The sequence below is a fragment of the Typopeltis vanoorti genome, chromosome 23 (genome assembly GCF_054136105.1).
Source record: "Typopeltis vanoorti isolate ZY-2024b chromosome 23, IOZ_Tvanoo_1.0, whole genome shotgun sequence".
Taxonomy (NCBI): Eukaryota; Metazoa; Arthropoda; class Arachnida; order Uropygi; family Thelyphonidae; genus Typopeltis; species Typopeltis vanoorti.
Window position 1 is genome coordinate 28748155 of NC_143571.1, and position 14817 is coordinate 28762971.

At 34.8% G+C, this 14817-nt stretch overlaps 1 protein-coding gene across 3 annotated transcripts in view; it reads left to right on the forward strand.

Annotated features, from left to right (window-relative positions):
• LOC150093718 (alanine aminotransferase 1-like) overlaps window positions 1-14817 on the forward strand; it is a 193286-nt gene that overhangs the window by 159195 nt on the left and 19274 nt on the right. For all 3 annotated transcript variants that reach the window (XM_090413040.1, XM_090413043.1, XM_090413042.1), the window contains one exon: window positions 9701-9813. In XM_090413040.1, coding sequence (XP_090269166.1) covers window positions 9701-9813 — 113 coding nt within the window. The remainder of the gene's footprint in view (window positions 1-9700; window positions 9814-14817) is intronic.

Consider the following 14817-nt stretch of genomic DNA (forward strand, 5'->3'; position numbering starts at 1 on the left):
TGAATCCAGAAACTGTTTTTGTTATTTATGCTGTGAAAAATTAATAAAATAAAGAAAGAAAGAAAGAAAGGGGGGCAGGCTTGAACTTAGGGCTAGTTTAGCAACAGCAACAAAAAAAAGCAACCCTGTTGTCTAGTGCTCTGTGTGTGTTACACCAAATGAGCATTAAATATTAGCATGCTCTTGTATAACTGTTTACATATGATAAATTTAGTTTAATCCTTTATCCAAGTGTGAACAAACAACAAAGTTTGCGCCTGAAAGTATCTTCAGGACTGGGGTAAGGTGGTACAACACTAGGGCAACTCGTTGCAAAGGTGGAGCAAGCTGCCAACACTCTTATCTCAGTATCTCCTATAATGCAAAACACATCTCCTTGCGGATATGTCTAATGTTATGCATTAAGGGAAGGGCCACTACCCAGACTAGTTTCGACCTTTATTGAGGTCTCTTCAGTGGGAGCCAGGCCCAAGTGGAGATACCAGGTAGAAGCATTAGCAGGTCATCTCTACCTATAGAAATTGCCAAATGGTGTGCCACCCTTTTTTAATAAAATTACTCTGGATTTAGAGAAAGATGTTGAAAGTTTTTATTTCACTTGATTAGAGTATAATAAATTTAGTTTAATCCTTTATCCAAGTGTGAGCAAACAACAAAGTTTGCGCCTGAAAGTATCTTCAGGACTGGGGTAAGGTGGTAAAGTTTTCAAGTAACGGTTGGCTTGCATCAAGGGTCAGCATTAAGTCCGTTTCTGTGTAATATTGTGATGGAGGTGGTAACAGAGGAGGTGAGAGAAGATGCGCCTTGGACAATGTTGTATGCAGATGACATCTTGCTGTGTGTAGATTCAAGAGAAGAAGCGGGAACTAAACTGGAAAGATGGAGAAAAGTACTGGCTCCCACTGAAGAGACCTCAATAAAGGTCGAAACTAGTCTGGGTAGTGGCCCTTCCCTTAATGCATAGCATTAGACATATCTGCAAGGAAATGTGTTTTGCATTATAGGAGATACTGAGATAGGAGTATTTGGTAGCTTGCTCCACCTTTGCAACGAGTTGCCCTGGTGTTGTACCACTTTACCCCAGTCCGGAAGATACTTTCAGGCACAAACTTTGTTGTTTGCTCACACTATAAACTTTCAACATCTTTCTGTTTACATATGATACAGGTTTCAGTTATTCAGAGTATAAGTTTCAGTTGTTGATATTATCAAACAGTGTGATAGTTTTATTCACAAAAACTAATGAAGTGCTTTATTCAAATAACTCTTTCAAGTTGCAGTACTTTTGTAAACATATGAAAGGTATAATGCATTTGATTCCATTTAAGACATATTTTTAGTTTATATAGTATGATAGGCATAGATAGGAAGTTGAAGTTCAAGGACCATATAACAAAGATTGCAAACACAACTCAGAGGATAATTGCAATGCCAAAACGATTTGCCTCTCTACAAGGCCTTGATAAGACCTCTCTTGGGTATTGTGCACAAGTCTGGGCTCCTGGTTTCTCTGTCAATTTTCTGTTCAGACACTGTAAACAGGAAAAAGAGAGGTGATATGATTGAGTCCTACAAACTTCTGAAAGGGTCATACAGAATTTCACTAGATGGAATTTTTCATTTTATGGAGGGTGGAGAAAGGAGGCAAAGATATCCTTGGAAGTTGAGAATAAATGCTGGCAATAAGGACTAGATATTTCTGTCAAAGAGGGGTACATTAGTGGAATAGATTGCCATTAGATGTGTGTGTGCAAGTAGTTTAAATGAATTCAAGAACAGATATGTCAACAGGTGCAGGTAGTGTGTGGCTTCCCTCAATAAGTCCTTGACTTCCTGGAGGTCTCTCTTAATAATAATTGCAAACATAAGTTTCTGTGGTTAAGCAATTCTGTAGAAAGTTTTCAGTACTGAGATCCCATTATAATATAAATAAAGAGTTTAATAAAATTAAGCAATTATAAATTTGACAAGTTTCGTATGTCGTAAGATTTACATCATTGGGGAGGGGGGTGTTACTGGTACATAAAAGTTTTGCACAACAAATGCCTATTAACAATTAATTACAAATATTAGATGTTTTTGATAACTTCCCAACTGTTAAATATAATTGATGAGCACGAATACAGATGGTAAATTTGTTATGTATACGTGTCGGAACTTTGCTAGTTATTGCTATCTTTGGTATCACATGTGCTATATCCTAGGTGTCAGTGGCAGTTAAATTTTTGATGAAAGCAGACCATGCTTGATGTAAAATTAAGCCAACTAACAATGTTTCAACATACATACATACAGTAACAAATTTACCATTTGTATTCTGGTTTATCAGTTATATTTAACAGTCATGAAGTTTTTCAAAAACATCTGATATGCTTAATTCATTGTTAATAGGCTTTTGCTGTGCAAAACGTTTATGTACCACTACCCCTGATGTAAATCTTACGACATACAAAACTTGTCGGGTTTTTAATTGCTTAATTTTATTAAACCCTTTATTTATATTATAATGTGGTTTCAATACCAAAAACTTCCCACAATAATAATTATTGTTTATTTATTGTGTCTATACCCAAAGATAAAAACAAATTCAGATGTGTAAAAATAATCTATCCTGAAATGACAAACGATCAGCCTTTACATTAAATTTATTCAGTAGTAATAAATTTGCTTCAAATCACTGAATGGAATGGGGCAGTTTGTGTTCTTTCATTTTACTGGAAAATATAGCTGTAATTATTTTTGCTCAGTTTTCAAATAACTTTTATTGAAATAATTATGAACTTTTGTTTTCTTTCCTTGCAAAATACCATAATATGAATCATCACACTTCAGTTTTAGAAACGAGTTCTGTTCTTATGAACAACAAATAATGTTAAATTACATTACTCCCTTTCCAATTGTGAGAGTATTTTTAATACCAAAAATTTATATCCAATGATATTTCAGCAGGAACTCATTCACTTTCTTCTTTCACATAAAAATGCAACAAAAGATTTTTTTTTTTTTTTTTTGTAGGATGCACATCACTATAATATTCGGTACTAAACCACTGTAGATATGATCCTTTGGTGTTACATGGTGATCAGCATTCATTTCAGTAAAATTATGGAGACTACAACCGTGTTAGGAATAATTACAGTAATTATTCCTACAGTAGCAGTCTCCATAATTTTTCTGAAATGACTGTAGACATGATGAAAATAGAAAGTTATTCTATACAGACTAATTCGAAATTTATGCTCATTGTGAAGATTTCCCATTGCATCTCCCCTCCCTCTCTGCTCCTAAAACTGAATGATAAATAACTACTCTAATTTTATACTGGTTTGGGAGTTTTTCATGGACAATATTCGAAATTTATTACTTCATTTTACTATTTTGATAAAAGAAATAAGGCAATAATATTGTTGTATCTGTCAAAGCAGTTACTCCTAATTTTGGACTATTTCTTTGCAATCTGCAGTCAGTTGTTCAGTGGTTTGCTGAAATTATTGTAATTTTTAGGAATACTATGCTATAGTTTTTACCATATGAAGCCAGGAGGTTCATTTGCTGGGGAAGATGAAATGCATTGGCAAATTATTATTACTTTTATTATTATTATTATTACGTCCAGGGAGTCCAAAGACCCATCGAGGGAGGGCATCCACTTTACAACTCTCTATCTCCACCACTCACAATCCACCGATGCCATCTACTGCCCATCACCACCACTAGTATTTTCACAGACAATCACAAACGTTCATGCCCATGGCGGGATTAAAACGTTCATGCCCATGGCGGGATTCTGGAGAGCGGATATGCTAACCACTCGGCCAATCAGGATAAATTATCCTGATTGGCCTAAACAAAGTAGGTTATGAGTGACTTAAATTATCCAAACCTTGATTGGATTGAAGAGAAATCTTGTGATAAGAAGGAAGCAGAATTTATTGAGTAATTGTGAGACAACTTTCTCAAGCAGTATGTGAAAGAAGAGGGGGGAGGGGTCTCAGTTAAGAATATGACTATTTTACACTGGTAACAGCAATCATGGCATACTTTCCTGGGAAGTAGCTACTATACAAATAGTTACTGGTGCTTGTCGCACATTGCCCATTCAAAGTCTTAATGTGGAAGCAAATGAACTTACTCTGTTACTTAGACAAAAGCAGGTCTTTTCCAGAACATTTTAAATGGACTAGTCTCTTTTCTCTTCATTGGGAAGCTCAATATCACACACACATCAGACTGTCAATGTTCCTTTTATGCATGTTAAAGAGACTGTGCAAGCTGTTGGCATGAATGTTGACAACATTGCTTACACCAAACATAACAGCTTTCTTCCATGGCAGGTTTGCACTCCATCCTACAATCCCTCATTTTGTCAACTACAGAAGTCACGTACTCCATTATCCATCTCCTACATTTTTAATGCACACAGAGCATCTCATTCTGATTTCTTGCCCATCTATACTAATGGCTCAAGAACTGATACCTGTGTTGCTGTACTGCTGTGTTTTTTTGACATTACTATCTACAACCAGATTCCACCTGATTGCAGTAATTATACAGCAGAGTTGCATACCATTCAGCTGGCACTTGTGCATATGAAAGAAAACCACTACCAAAAGTGTGTAATTTATACACTCATCGAGTTCTTTTACTGGCCATCTCCTCTCTTGTGTACAATCCACATCCAGTGAGGGTTCTACAACTATTATACAAAAGGAAGACACTTAATTTTGATGTTCATTGTGCTGGATTCCTGGCAACATTGGAATTAAAGGAAATGAGATTGTGAATGCAGTTGAAATGAGTTTGTCAGGAAGCACTGATAAATTGCATGAGATTAAGCCTGAAATTAAGCTTTGGCAGTCTAGTCAACATAGAAACAGAAGAGAGAAAGTTATTCTTGATAGGCATTGCATAGGTCACAGTCCTCTTACACATTCTTATTTATTGCAGTCTGATGACCTGCCTAAGTGTGAAAAATGCAACTCATCTCACCATTTGTTATATTCTAGTGGCGTGCCAACACTTCACAAGAGGGGAATGAAATTTTAAACATAGAAACTTAAACTTTCGTGAAATAAATTTATTAGCTGTCATTTTTTTTTCTTGATAGTGATTTTTTTTTTACTGGCTGTTTGTTGTCCTATTAATGCTATAGTGGCATTTTTGAAAATCATTCTTTAATTATAATTTTATATTGTGTTCCATTTTCAATGTACTGAGGATGCCTAACAATACATAGGCATCCTCAATAAACTTAAACTTACGTTAAATAAAATTTTACAGCTAATAAATTTATTTCACGTAAGTTTAAGTTTCCATGTTTAATTTATCTAAAAATGAAACATTTATTTATCTGGCTGAGCCATATACACTCAGGCAGATGTTATCAGACTCAGACAAATTGCATGATGTGTTTAACTCTTTACAAAGAATTAATTTATTTAAATGCATTTGAGTATGAATTCTGTTTTTGTGTAGATACTAAATTCCTTAATTTATTTAACCACAACAACTCGGTTTATAAGTTTGACTACCAATCAGGATGCAACACCTGTTGCGTTGTTTCTACCATACGTTTTATTATGTTTCACTTAATTGAACATTACTGAGATTGCAATATTCTCATACCATTGCTGACCTGGCTGGCCAAGTGGTTAGTATACCCACTTCCCAACCAACAGGTCACAGTTTCAAATCCCATTACAGGCATAGATTTTGTGATTGTCTTTAGGTGGTAGGTGAATTTCATTGCCCAGTGTGAGACTTCCACCCCTTAAAATCCTCATATGAGTTTAATAAATGTTTTTCCTCTCTTGGTGTTGTTTATATTGAGGCATTATTTTGAATGGATGATGGTAAGATTGCTTGTGTAAATATCTTCCATTGTTTGTTGGCTTTCTACGAAAATGTAAAATATAATAAAATGAACAAAAATATAATGAACCATTTGAAAGGCATGTGACTAATACATCTTGGAAGGGCAGACATTTATTTGACTCATTTTATGTTATGAAGTGTATTTTAGGATGTTGGCTGTACTAAAAATATATTTTATGTTTCTGGTCCATAGGGCCAAATATCAAACTCATCATCTGTATAACACAGCCAGTCCACTAAATTGAGTATAGCTATTTAAAATTCTTATAAAAAAAGTTTTTTTGTGGTGCCAAATAAAACAATTTATGATTTTTAAAAAAAATTGTTTCTACTTATATTATCTTCAGACTAGAAATTTACAGTCTGTTGTTCTGAAAAGTATTTTTTCTCTCTTTCTCTCTCTCTCTCTCTACTGTTATATAAAGTTTATAAATCACATTTACAAATTGTTAGTAGAATGTAAAAGATTTAGACTATTTTACACAAGTGAGAAATTGTCTTTATATCAAATCAAAATACAGTTTTGTTTTATTTTTGACGGTATATATCTGAACACAAAATTATAAGTAAATAATTATTTATTGACTTATTGCTGATATTTCTCTGGTTTTATAACCAGCATCTTCAGAGCACAAAAAACACAGTTTGTCATTTTGTCATATTTTCCAATACGTGAGACTACAACAACATGGTGTAATCAATGGACTAGTTTAACAAAATTGTAGCAGCAACATAAAGACTAAAGTCCTAATTAGGTGCCCTCTATCTGGGGAAAAAAAAAAATTGCAGTTACTACACAAAGACTAAAGTCCTAAACAACAGAGAGAAAAAGCCAGTACTAGTTATGTCTTAAGATGACTGTCTCCCAAATCTTAGGCAAATTTATACAGCCATATTTGTTGAGATTTGGAGTATGTTTCAAGAATTCTGTTGCTTCTAAGAACAATCTCTCCAACTTGTAAGAGTTTATGTGCAGAACTTTTGTTTTCTTCCAGTTGATCCTGTGTGCAGGGGTATCCAAAGCATGGTCTGCTAGGCCCTACTTGCCATAGTGATAGTGTCTGATGTATCTTTTATGTTCACTGATGCAGATGTTCGCAGTTCTTCTTGTTTGATAGTAAGCTTGATCACAAGAGTAGGATGCTTCGTAGACTCCTGGATGTGATAAGGGAGGGATGCTGTCCTTGGGTGAACGGATGAGAGTTGCTAATTTGACCCACGGTCTGAATACTCTGCATACTTCATGTTTATTAAGAATTCTAGATATCTTTTCTGATGTGCCTTTAATGTTGGGATGGTGACTGTTTTGTTGAAGTTTACTGGTGGATAGTGGGAGGGATTTCTTAGGGGCATTTAGTATTTTGTTTACCTTATGGGGATTATAGCCATTGGCCAAGAAGGTGTGGTGTAAGTGAGCCAGTTCAGCAGCAAGAGCATTGTCATTGGAACAGATTGCTCTCACTTTGTGGGTTAGCGTTTTTAAAATACCATGCTGTTGAGAAGGGTGATGGTATGATTGTTTGTGTTAATATCTCCCTGTATGTGTGGGTTTTCTAAAAACTGAAAATGATAAGGAACCATCTGGAAGACGTGTGATAAGTGTATCGAGGAAGGGCAGACAGTTATTAGCTTCCAGTTCCATTGTAAAGTGGATTTTAGGATGTTGGCTATTTAAATGCATTAAGAATGTTTCCAATGTACCCAGGCCATGTGGCCAAATAGCAAGCACATTGTCAGCATAGCATAGCCAAAGTGTTGGTTTTGAAGTAGCTGTATTGATAGCTAGTTTTTCCAGGTGTTTTTTGTAGAAGTTGGCTAAGGTAGGAGGGAAGGGGGAAGCCTATAGCTGTCCCATCTAATTGTTTGTATATTTTGCCTTTCTATGTGAAATATCCTGCATGTATTGTGAATTTAAATAATTCAAATATATCAGGGGGAAAGTGTGACTTTAGTAGATTAAGGGTTTCAATTAGTGGTACATTTGTGAATAGTGAGGAGATATCAAAGCTCACCATTAAGTCTGAACTTTTTAAGTTATGGTGTTCTAAAATGCTTTTTAGGTGGGCAGAATTTTTGACAAAGGAGGGAGAATTGTTTGTGAGAGTGACTAGATGTCCAGCCAGTTTGTATATGGGACTATTTGTACTATCCACAATAGGGTGTACCTTGATTGTGAATTTTTGGTACTCCGTATATCCTAGGTGTTTTAACATAGAAGGGCTTGAGTTTGTTTACTATTTCTTTGGGCTAGGAAGTGACTTTTTCCAGTAATTTACTTACCTTATTCTTTTGTGTATTAGTGGGATTGCGATCTATAATTTTGCAGGTTGACTGATCTTGTAAAAGTGTGTGCATTTTGTTTTCATATTCTGTTGTATCCATCACCACAGTTGCATTCCCTTTGTCTGCTTTTGGTATGATAATCTGGTTATTATTCTTTAACTCTTTTAGAGCAATGATTTTGTTATGAGGAATATTATTTTTGGGAGGCTTAGACTTGATTAGGATGTTGGCCACATCTAAATGTATGTTATTGGCTATTGCTAGAGGCAGGTCGTATATTCCCCGTTCAATGGACGCCATTATTTTGGCTTTTGGAACTTGTTTAGGAGTAAAGGCAAAATTGCGTCCTCAACTTAAAACACTAACTGCTTTGGTTAAGGTGAGCAATGATAAATTCAGCACGATGCGATCTTGTTGTAATTGCGGTCATTGTATAGCACTGTGTTGTTGGAGATTTTCAAACTTTTTCTGATGCTGGTTTTTGACCACGTTGAATTTATTTTTAGCCGTTGCGTACAACAAAACTGTCACCATCCCATACATTAAAGGCACATCAGAAAAGATATCTAGAATTCTTAATAAACATGAACTACGCACAGTGTTCAGACCGTGTGTCAAATTAACAACTCTCATCCATTCACCCAAGGACAGCATCCCTCCCTTATCACATCCAGGAGTCTACGAAGCATCCTGCTCTTGTGATCAAGCTTACTATCAAACAAGAAGAACTGCGAACATCTGCATCAGTGAACATAAAAGATACATCAGGCACTATCACTATGGCAAGTAGGGCCTAGCAGACCATGCTTTGGATACCCCTGCATACAGGATCAACTGGAAGAAAACAAAAGTACTGCACATAAACTCTTACAAAGCGGAGAGATTGTTCTTAGAAGCAACAGAAGCCTTGAAACATACTCCAAATCTCAACAAAAATGGTTGTGTAAATTTGCCTAAGATTTGGGAGACAGTCATCTTAAGACATAGCTAGTGTACTGGCTTTTTCTCTCTGTTTTTTAGGACTTTAGTCTTTGTGTAGTAACTGCAAATTTTTTTTTTTTTTTCTCAGATAGAGGGCCCCTAATTAGGACTTTAGTCTTTGTGTTGCTGCTACAATTTTGTTAAACTAGTTCGTTGATTACACCATGTTGTTGTAGTCTCGTGTATTTGTTGTTTTTTGTGCTCTGAAGATGCTGGTTATAGCACCGGCAAAATATCAGCAATAAGTCAATAAATAATTATTTACTTATAATTTTGTGTTCTGATATATACCGTCGAAAATAAAACATGTACAACGAACACATAAGCCTTTCTACACTTTTAAAATACAGTCTTGTTCCTGTTCTTAAAAATTTTGCCAAAATCTTTTTCTTTCGAAATTGTTCCTTCTTATTTGGAAAGAAAAATCGTTTAGAGAGCGAGAGAATGTTAAATACAGATATAAAATTATTGTTTATTGCAGATAATTTTTTTTTTTGTACTGCAAATTATATTGTTCATTGATGTAAGTCGACATCTAATTATTTAATGTTATTTTTTTAAGTCTCTTGGTTTAAAACCAGATGTTTTTTATTGTGAACTGCTGTTACAAGAAATGGGGATTTGTTGTCTTCCTGGCTCAGAATTTGAACAGAAAGAAGGAACATATCATATAAGGTATGAAATAATTATGTAATTGATTTTTTTATTTTGCCATCCTTTTTTCATTTTTAATGAAGCAAGCACCCAGTAATTTAATAAATATGGAATGTCTTAAAAAAATGAAAAATATGTGAACACATTTTGGGAAACAAAATGCATAACGAAATGACAAATGTCCATCAAAGTGACTTCTGGGAAAGCAGTGCATTATTGTTCAGTATGGTTGATTTTATACTGTGCACTGCATCTTTTAGGCAGCCCCATAAATAAAAGTTAAGTTGAGTAAAGCAAATAAAAATATCAGGATAATCAACAGCTCCTATCTTTGGCTTCTCTACCAGTCTGTAAAATATTTCCACAGGATAAGCCTGTGGCAATGGGACCATATTTTTTGGTCCTGCTCTAGTCCTCATTTACTGAGAATCTCATTAAACAATTCAGGAGTGGTGTTAGTAGTTGTTTCTGATTATAGAACAGACTATATATCTACACTTGTGGTTTGAGATTGAGAGATTGGTTACAAGTAGAATACAAGATTAGATTGATAGATAATCCACTCGGCATTGTAAGATTCTCTGACAGTAAGCTGTGAAGTTGGTATACAATTATACAAGTTTACAAGTTGATAATACTGTTATACAGACAGATAATAGATACCAAGATACCAGATAATAACACCAAAAAGTTGTGTTGGATTAGTGAGAATTCCAAAAAAAAGGGAGTTACTATTGCTGTGCCACAGTTTTTTTTTTTTTTTTTTCTTGTCAATCTCACCTATTTGTGTATTAATACTATGGATGTATTAAGAAACTTGAATGCTGATGTCTGGTCTCTAAAGATTCAGATCAGATGTGCTAGTGGTGGTTTTACTGAGGTGAGTAAACCACCTGATAAAATATCACAATATTATATGATATTTTTGTTATTGGGAATCATATCATAAAATTATGATATGATTCCAATAACCATTGAAACTTAGGATGATAATCTGGAATGGGTGAAATGCCTGTCAGGGAGACCAAGTAAAAGAAAGTAGCCTCTCAATTTAAGTCATCGATAAAAATGTTTTTAAGTTGTATCTTTTAACACTGGTTTAATGGTTCCAGTATTTTGTCTCTGCCACAGAGAAAGCATTTGGGTTCAGTTTGAGAATTGCACTAATGTACGGTACAAAAAATAAGTGGAAGCCTAATGTTCTAAGCGTGATGCCAGTTCCAGGTGTATATAAGTTCCTTTTTCTGTCCTGATGTGGTCAAACTGGAAGGTCTACTTCTTTAGACCTTCCAGTTTTGAAGAACACAAGAAATTCATCTGCTGTTAGGAAGTAAATAGATTTCTTGTGCTTTTCAAAACAGATGTTGGCAGATCTTCCAGTTTGACTACATCTGGACAGGAAAAAGGAACTTTGTGAAGTTCCTTCACAGCAACACGAGCAAATACAAACATGACAAACTCTTTTTGAAATTGACACTAGATTTAAGCCATCCTTATCTTAATAAATAAAGCAGTAGTTCTTAATCCACCTGTCCCAAGTCTGCCTTTCAGCACTCACAGAGGGTACCCCCCCCCCCCCAAACACACTTTACAACTTTAGGCTTACAGCTTAATATTATTATTATTATTGTACGAACACCACCATGGAGTCCAAAGACTCATTATGGGAGATTCAAACTATCCACACAATCTATCATACCTCTTCTTGAACATATTGACAGACAAAGCGCTAACAACAAACTCTGCTACACATTCCATTCATTGACAAGTCTCCAGGTGAAAAATCTAGTCCTCACGCCCCTACTAACCACACTTTTACTCAACTTCCTAGGATGACTTCTTGTTCTGTCCCCTCTAGCTAAGTGCTGAAACATTTCCCCTGAATCAATCCTAATAAATCCTTCAAGCAGCTTAAATGTTTCTATCTTACCCCCCTCTTTTTTGCCTATTAACTAACTTCTGCAATCCACACACTCTCGTTCTATCCTCATAGGGAACATTCCACAAGGCCTTATAAAGAGGAATAACAACTTCCTTATCTCTACTTGTTGTGTTCTTCAATAGCCAAGTAATCTTATGAGCTTTAGAGGTCATATTGCTATGACCTCTAAACTTCAACTCTCTATCACCAGCTCTAAATTCATCTATTTCCTGGAGTACAGTTCCATTGATGTTGTATGCAGCTTGTAATCTATTTATTCCAAAATGCATAACTTTATACATTTTTTCACATGAAACTGATACTCATTATCTTTTACCCATACTTGACAATCTATTTAAATCATCCTGTAACCTCTTCACATCGCCTTGATTAACTATTACCCTACCTGTTAAACCATCAGCAAACAACTGAATAGTTTCTTTCAGGTTATTTCCTATATCATTTATGTACAAATTATACAGTAGTGTCAAGATTTAGTCCCATCACTGAATCTTGCAGCAGACCACTAGTCACCTATTTTGGTCCCTGATTCTGCCCCTCCATATACCACTTTTCCCTCTTATCTGCATAACGAGTATATCAATCCCCATTTTGTTCTAATTTGCATAGTAGAATTCCATGTGGTATAGTAGACTCTCGACTATGGGATTGTAGCAGACGCCCACTTGCAACACCTTGGCAAAGTAAATTACAGTATGTATTCCTCATTTTATCACAGAGAATTACTGTATCATTATAATTCTCCGTGATAAAATCCGGGCTCCGGATAGTCGAGAGTCTACTGTGTATGTCAAAATGCCTTTGCAAAATCCAGCAGAATCATCATTTAGCCATTTCTTTTATCCAATTTAGCTGCCACTCCATTATAAAAACTTAGTAAATTACTAAGTAGTTAAGTACGAAGCACTGCATATTTGGCCAAAGCATACTGAATTAAATTTTATAAGCAAATGCTTTTTGAAAAAAAAAAACAACACTAATTTAAAATTGATAAAAATTTTAAACGAGCACATGTATTTTTTGGTTCAAAACATTCCTTTATAAAATTTAATTATGCTTTGGCTGAATATGCAGCACTTCGGTCAAATTTCAGAATGAAGAAAGATTAAAAAAAAAATCCAATGTAATAATACTTCACCTAATCACATAACCACATGAAAATAAATAAATAAATAAATTTATGTATAGAAACTTTGTAAGTTTTGAAAACTGACCGGAGAGCTTATGAGAGTATAATCTTTGGAATTGAAATTGTCTTAGCTTGCACTGCTTAAAAGACACGAGTGCTGTTCACCTATCAGTGCTTAAGAAAAATACAATTCTTTGAAACAGAATTTCTTTGGTATTGAATTGAGGATTCTTGTCATTTTAAAGTTTCTGCCTGATCTCCAATGAGAACAAACCATTCGAAACAACTATCAGGCAAGTAAAACCTTAATCAAAAGAACTAATAAAAAGCAAATATACAGATGCCTCGACAGCACTCATGTCTTTTAAGCAGTGCAAGCTAAGACAATTTCAATTCCAAAGATTATACTCTCATAAGCTCTCCAGTCAGTTTTACATTGCCAAAATGAAGACTTTTAGGATCTTCTTTGATAAAAAGAGGAAATAAAATTTTGCTTTCCCTAAATATAATATCAAGCAGATTTTTAAGTATGAAATGCTCCAATTTGAAATGAGTGAGATATTGAAATGGAGGATATTATGGATCCATCCATATTTTATAACCAAATGTAGAAAGAAACTTAAACGTTTCAAATATTTTCTTGAAATATTTCTAGTAAATTTTTGAAAGAAAGAAACTTTTTCTGCATTTCTTACATTCATTTTTTTTCCACATTTTGCTATAAAATATAGATGCATCTGCAATTTTTTTTGTAGTATTTTAGGTAACAGAAATAATTGCTTCTCAGTACTGTAGTTTATTATTTTATTATGCACTCACCTAGAGATCACTTATGATGAATTTAACTTTCTGACATTGCTCAGTTACAGCGTTTAATGAGTTTTTGTTTTTGTTTCTGCTTGTAAGTTTTTTTTAACTTACTCATTTTGAATCCTAAGCCTGGAGGCTAGTGAAACTTACCTCCATGTGTTAATAAGGGGAATATATGGTGTTGTGTCCCAATTTACGATTATTAGGCTTTCACCTATCCTTACATGTGAAACTCTACTTGTCTTTATCCAAATCTTATCTATATACGAGATGTCACCCAAATACAAATATTCAAGCTTCTTCTCCCCTTAGTCCCTAAATATTTATTTTATACTGTGCCTTTCAGGACATTTAGTTTAAGATATAAAATTCAAAAACAAGGAGCAATTACCAAAATATGTCTGAGTGTGAAGCTAATATGCAGTCGTGACCTTTATCTCGTAACTTAACAAAATCCCCCCCCCCACATGATTAGGTTCGTACGTTGTTACAAGTGATGCATTGAGCGGCAATCTCAGACAACTGTATTTTCAAGGAACAAAAGTTTATTGAACTCTTAAACATGATACAATTCATTCTTTATCAAATAAAACTCAATTCAGTACACTCTCTCTCTCTATGTTCACTGGGCATCTACAGATGCCTTATGGTCACTCCGATGCTCGATGATGTTCCACACCAGGCCTCGCCATGTAATCCTGTTGTTTGCTTTTCTGGCAGCCTCAACTCTCTGAAGATCAGTCACTCCACACATGCCATCCATCCATCTCATTGATGGTCTACCCCTGCCTCTTTTTCCAGGAACTTTACCTTCTATTACTGTTCTGAGAAGTCCTCCTTCCATCCTTTCTATGTGTCCAAAATATTTTAACTTTCTTCTGTCAATATCCTTAAGGAGCCTTAAAGTTCTACTAATCTTTTCTAACACCCATTTGCATGCCTTTCAGTATATAATATCCTCAACAGCCTTCTGTAACACCACATCTCAAAAGCAGATATCCATTTCTTACCTGACTTCTTTAGGTTCCAAGTCTCGCATCCATAAGTCGCTGTTGGAAAAACAAATTCAATACTAAGAATATATAATACAAATTAACACTAGCTAAACACAAGTATTAGGTTAAGATCCTATATAAGAATTGTG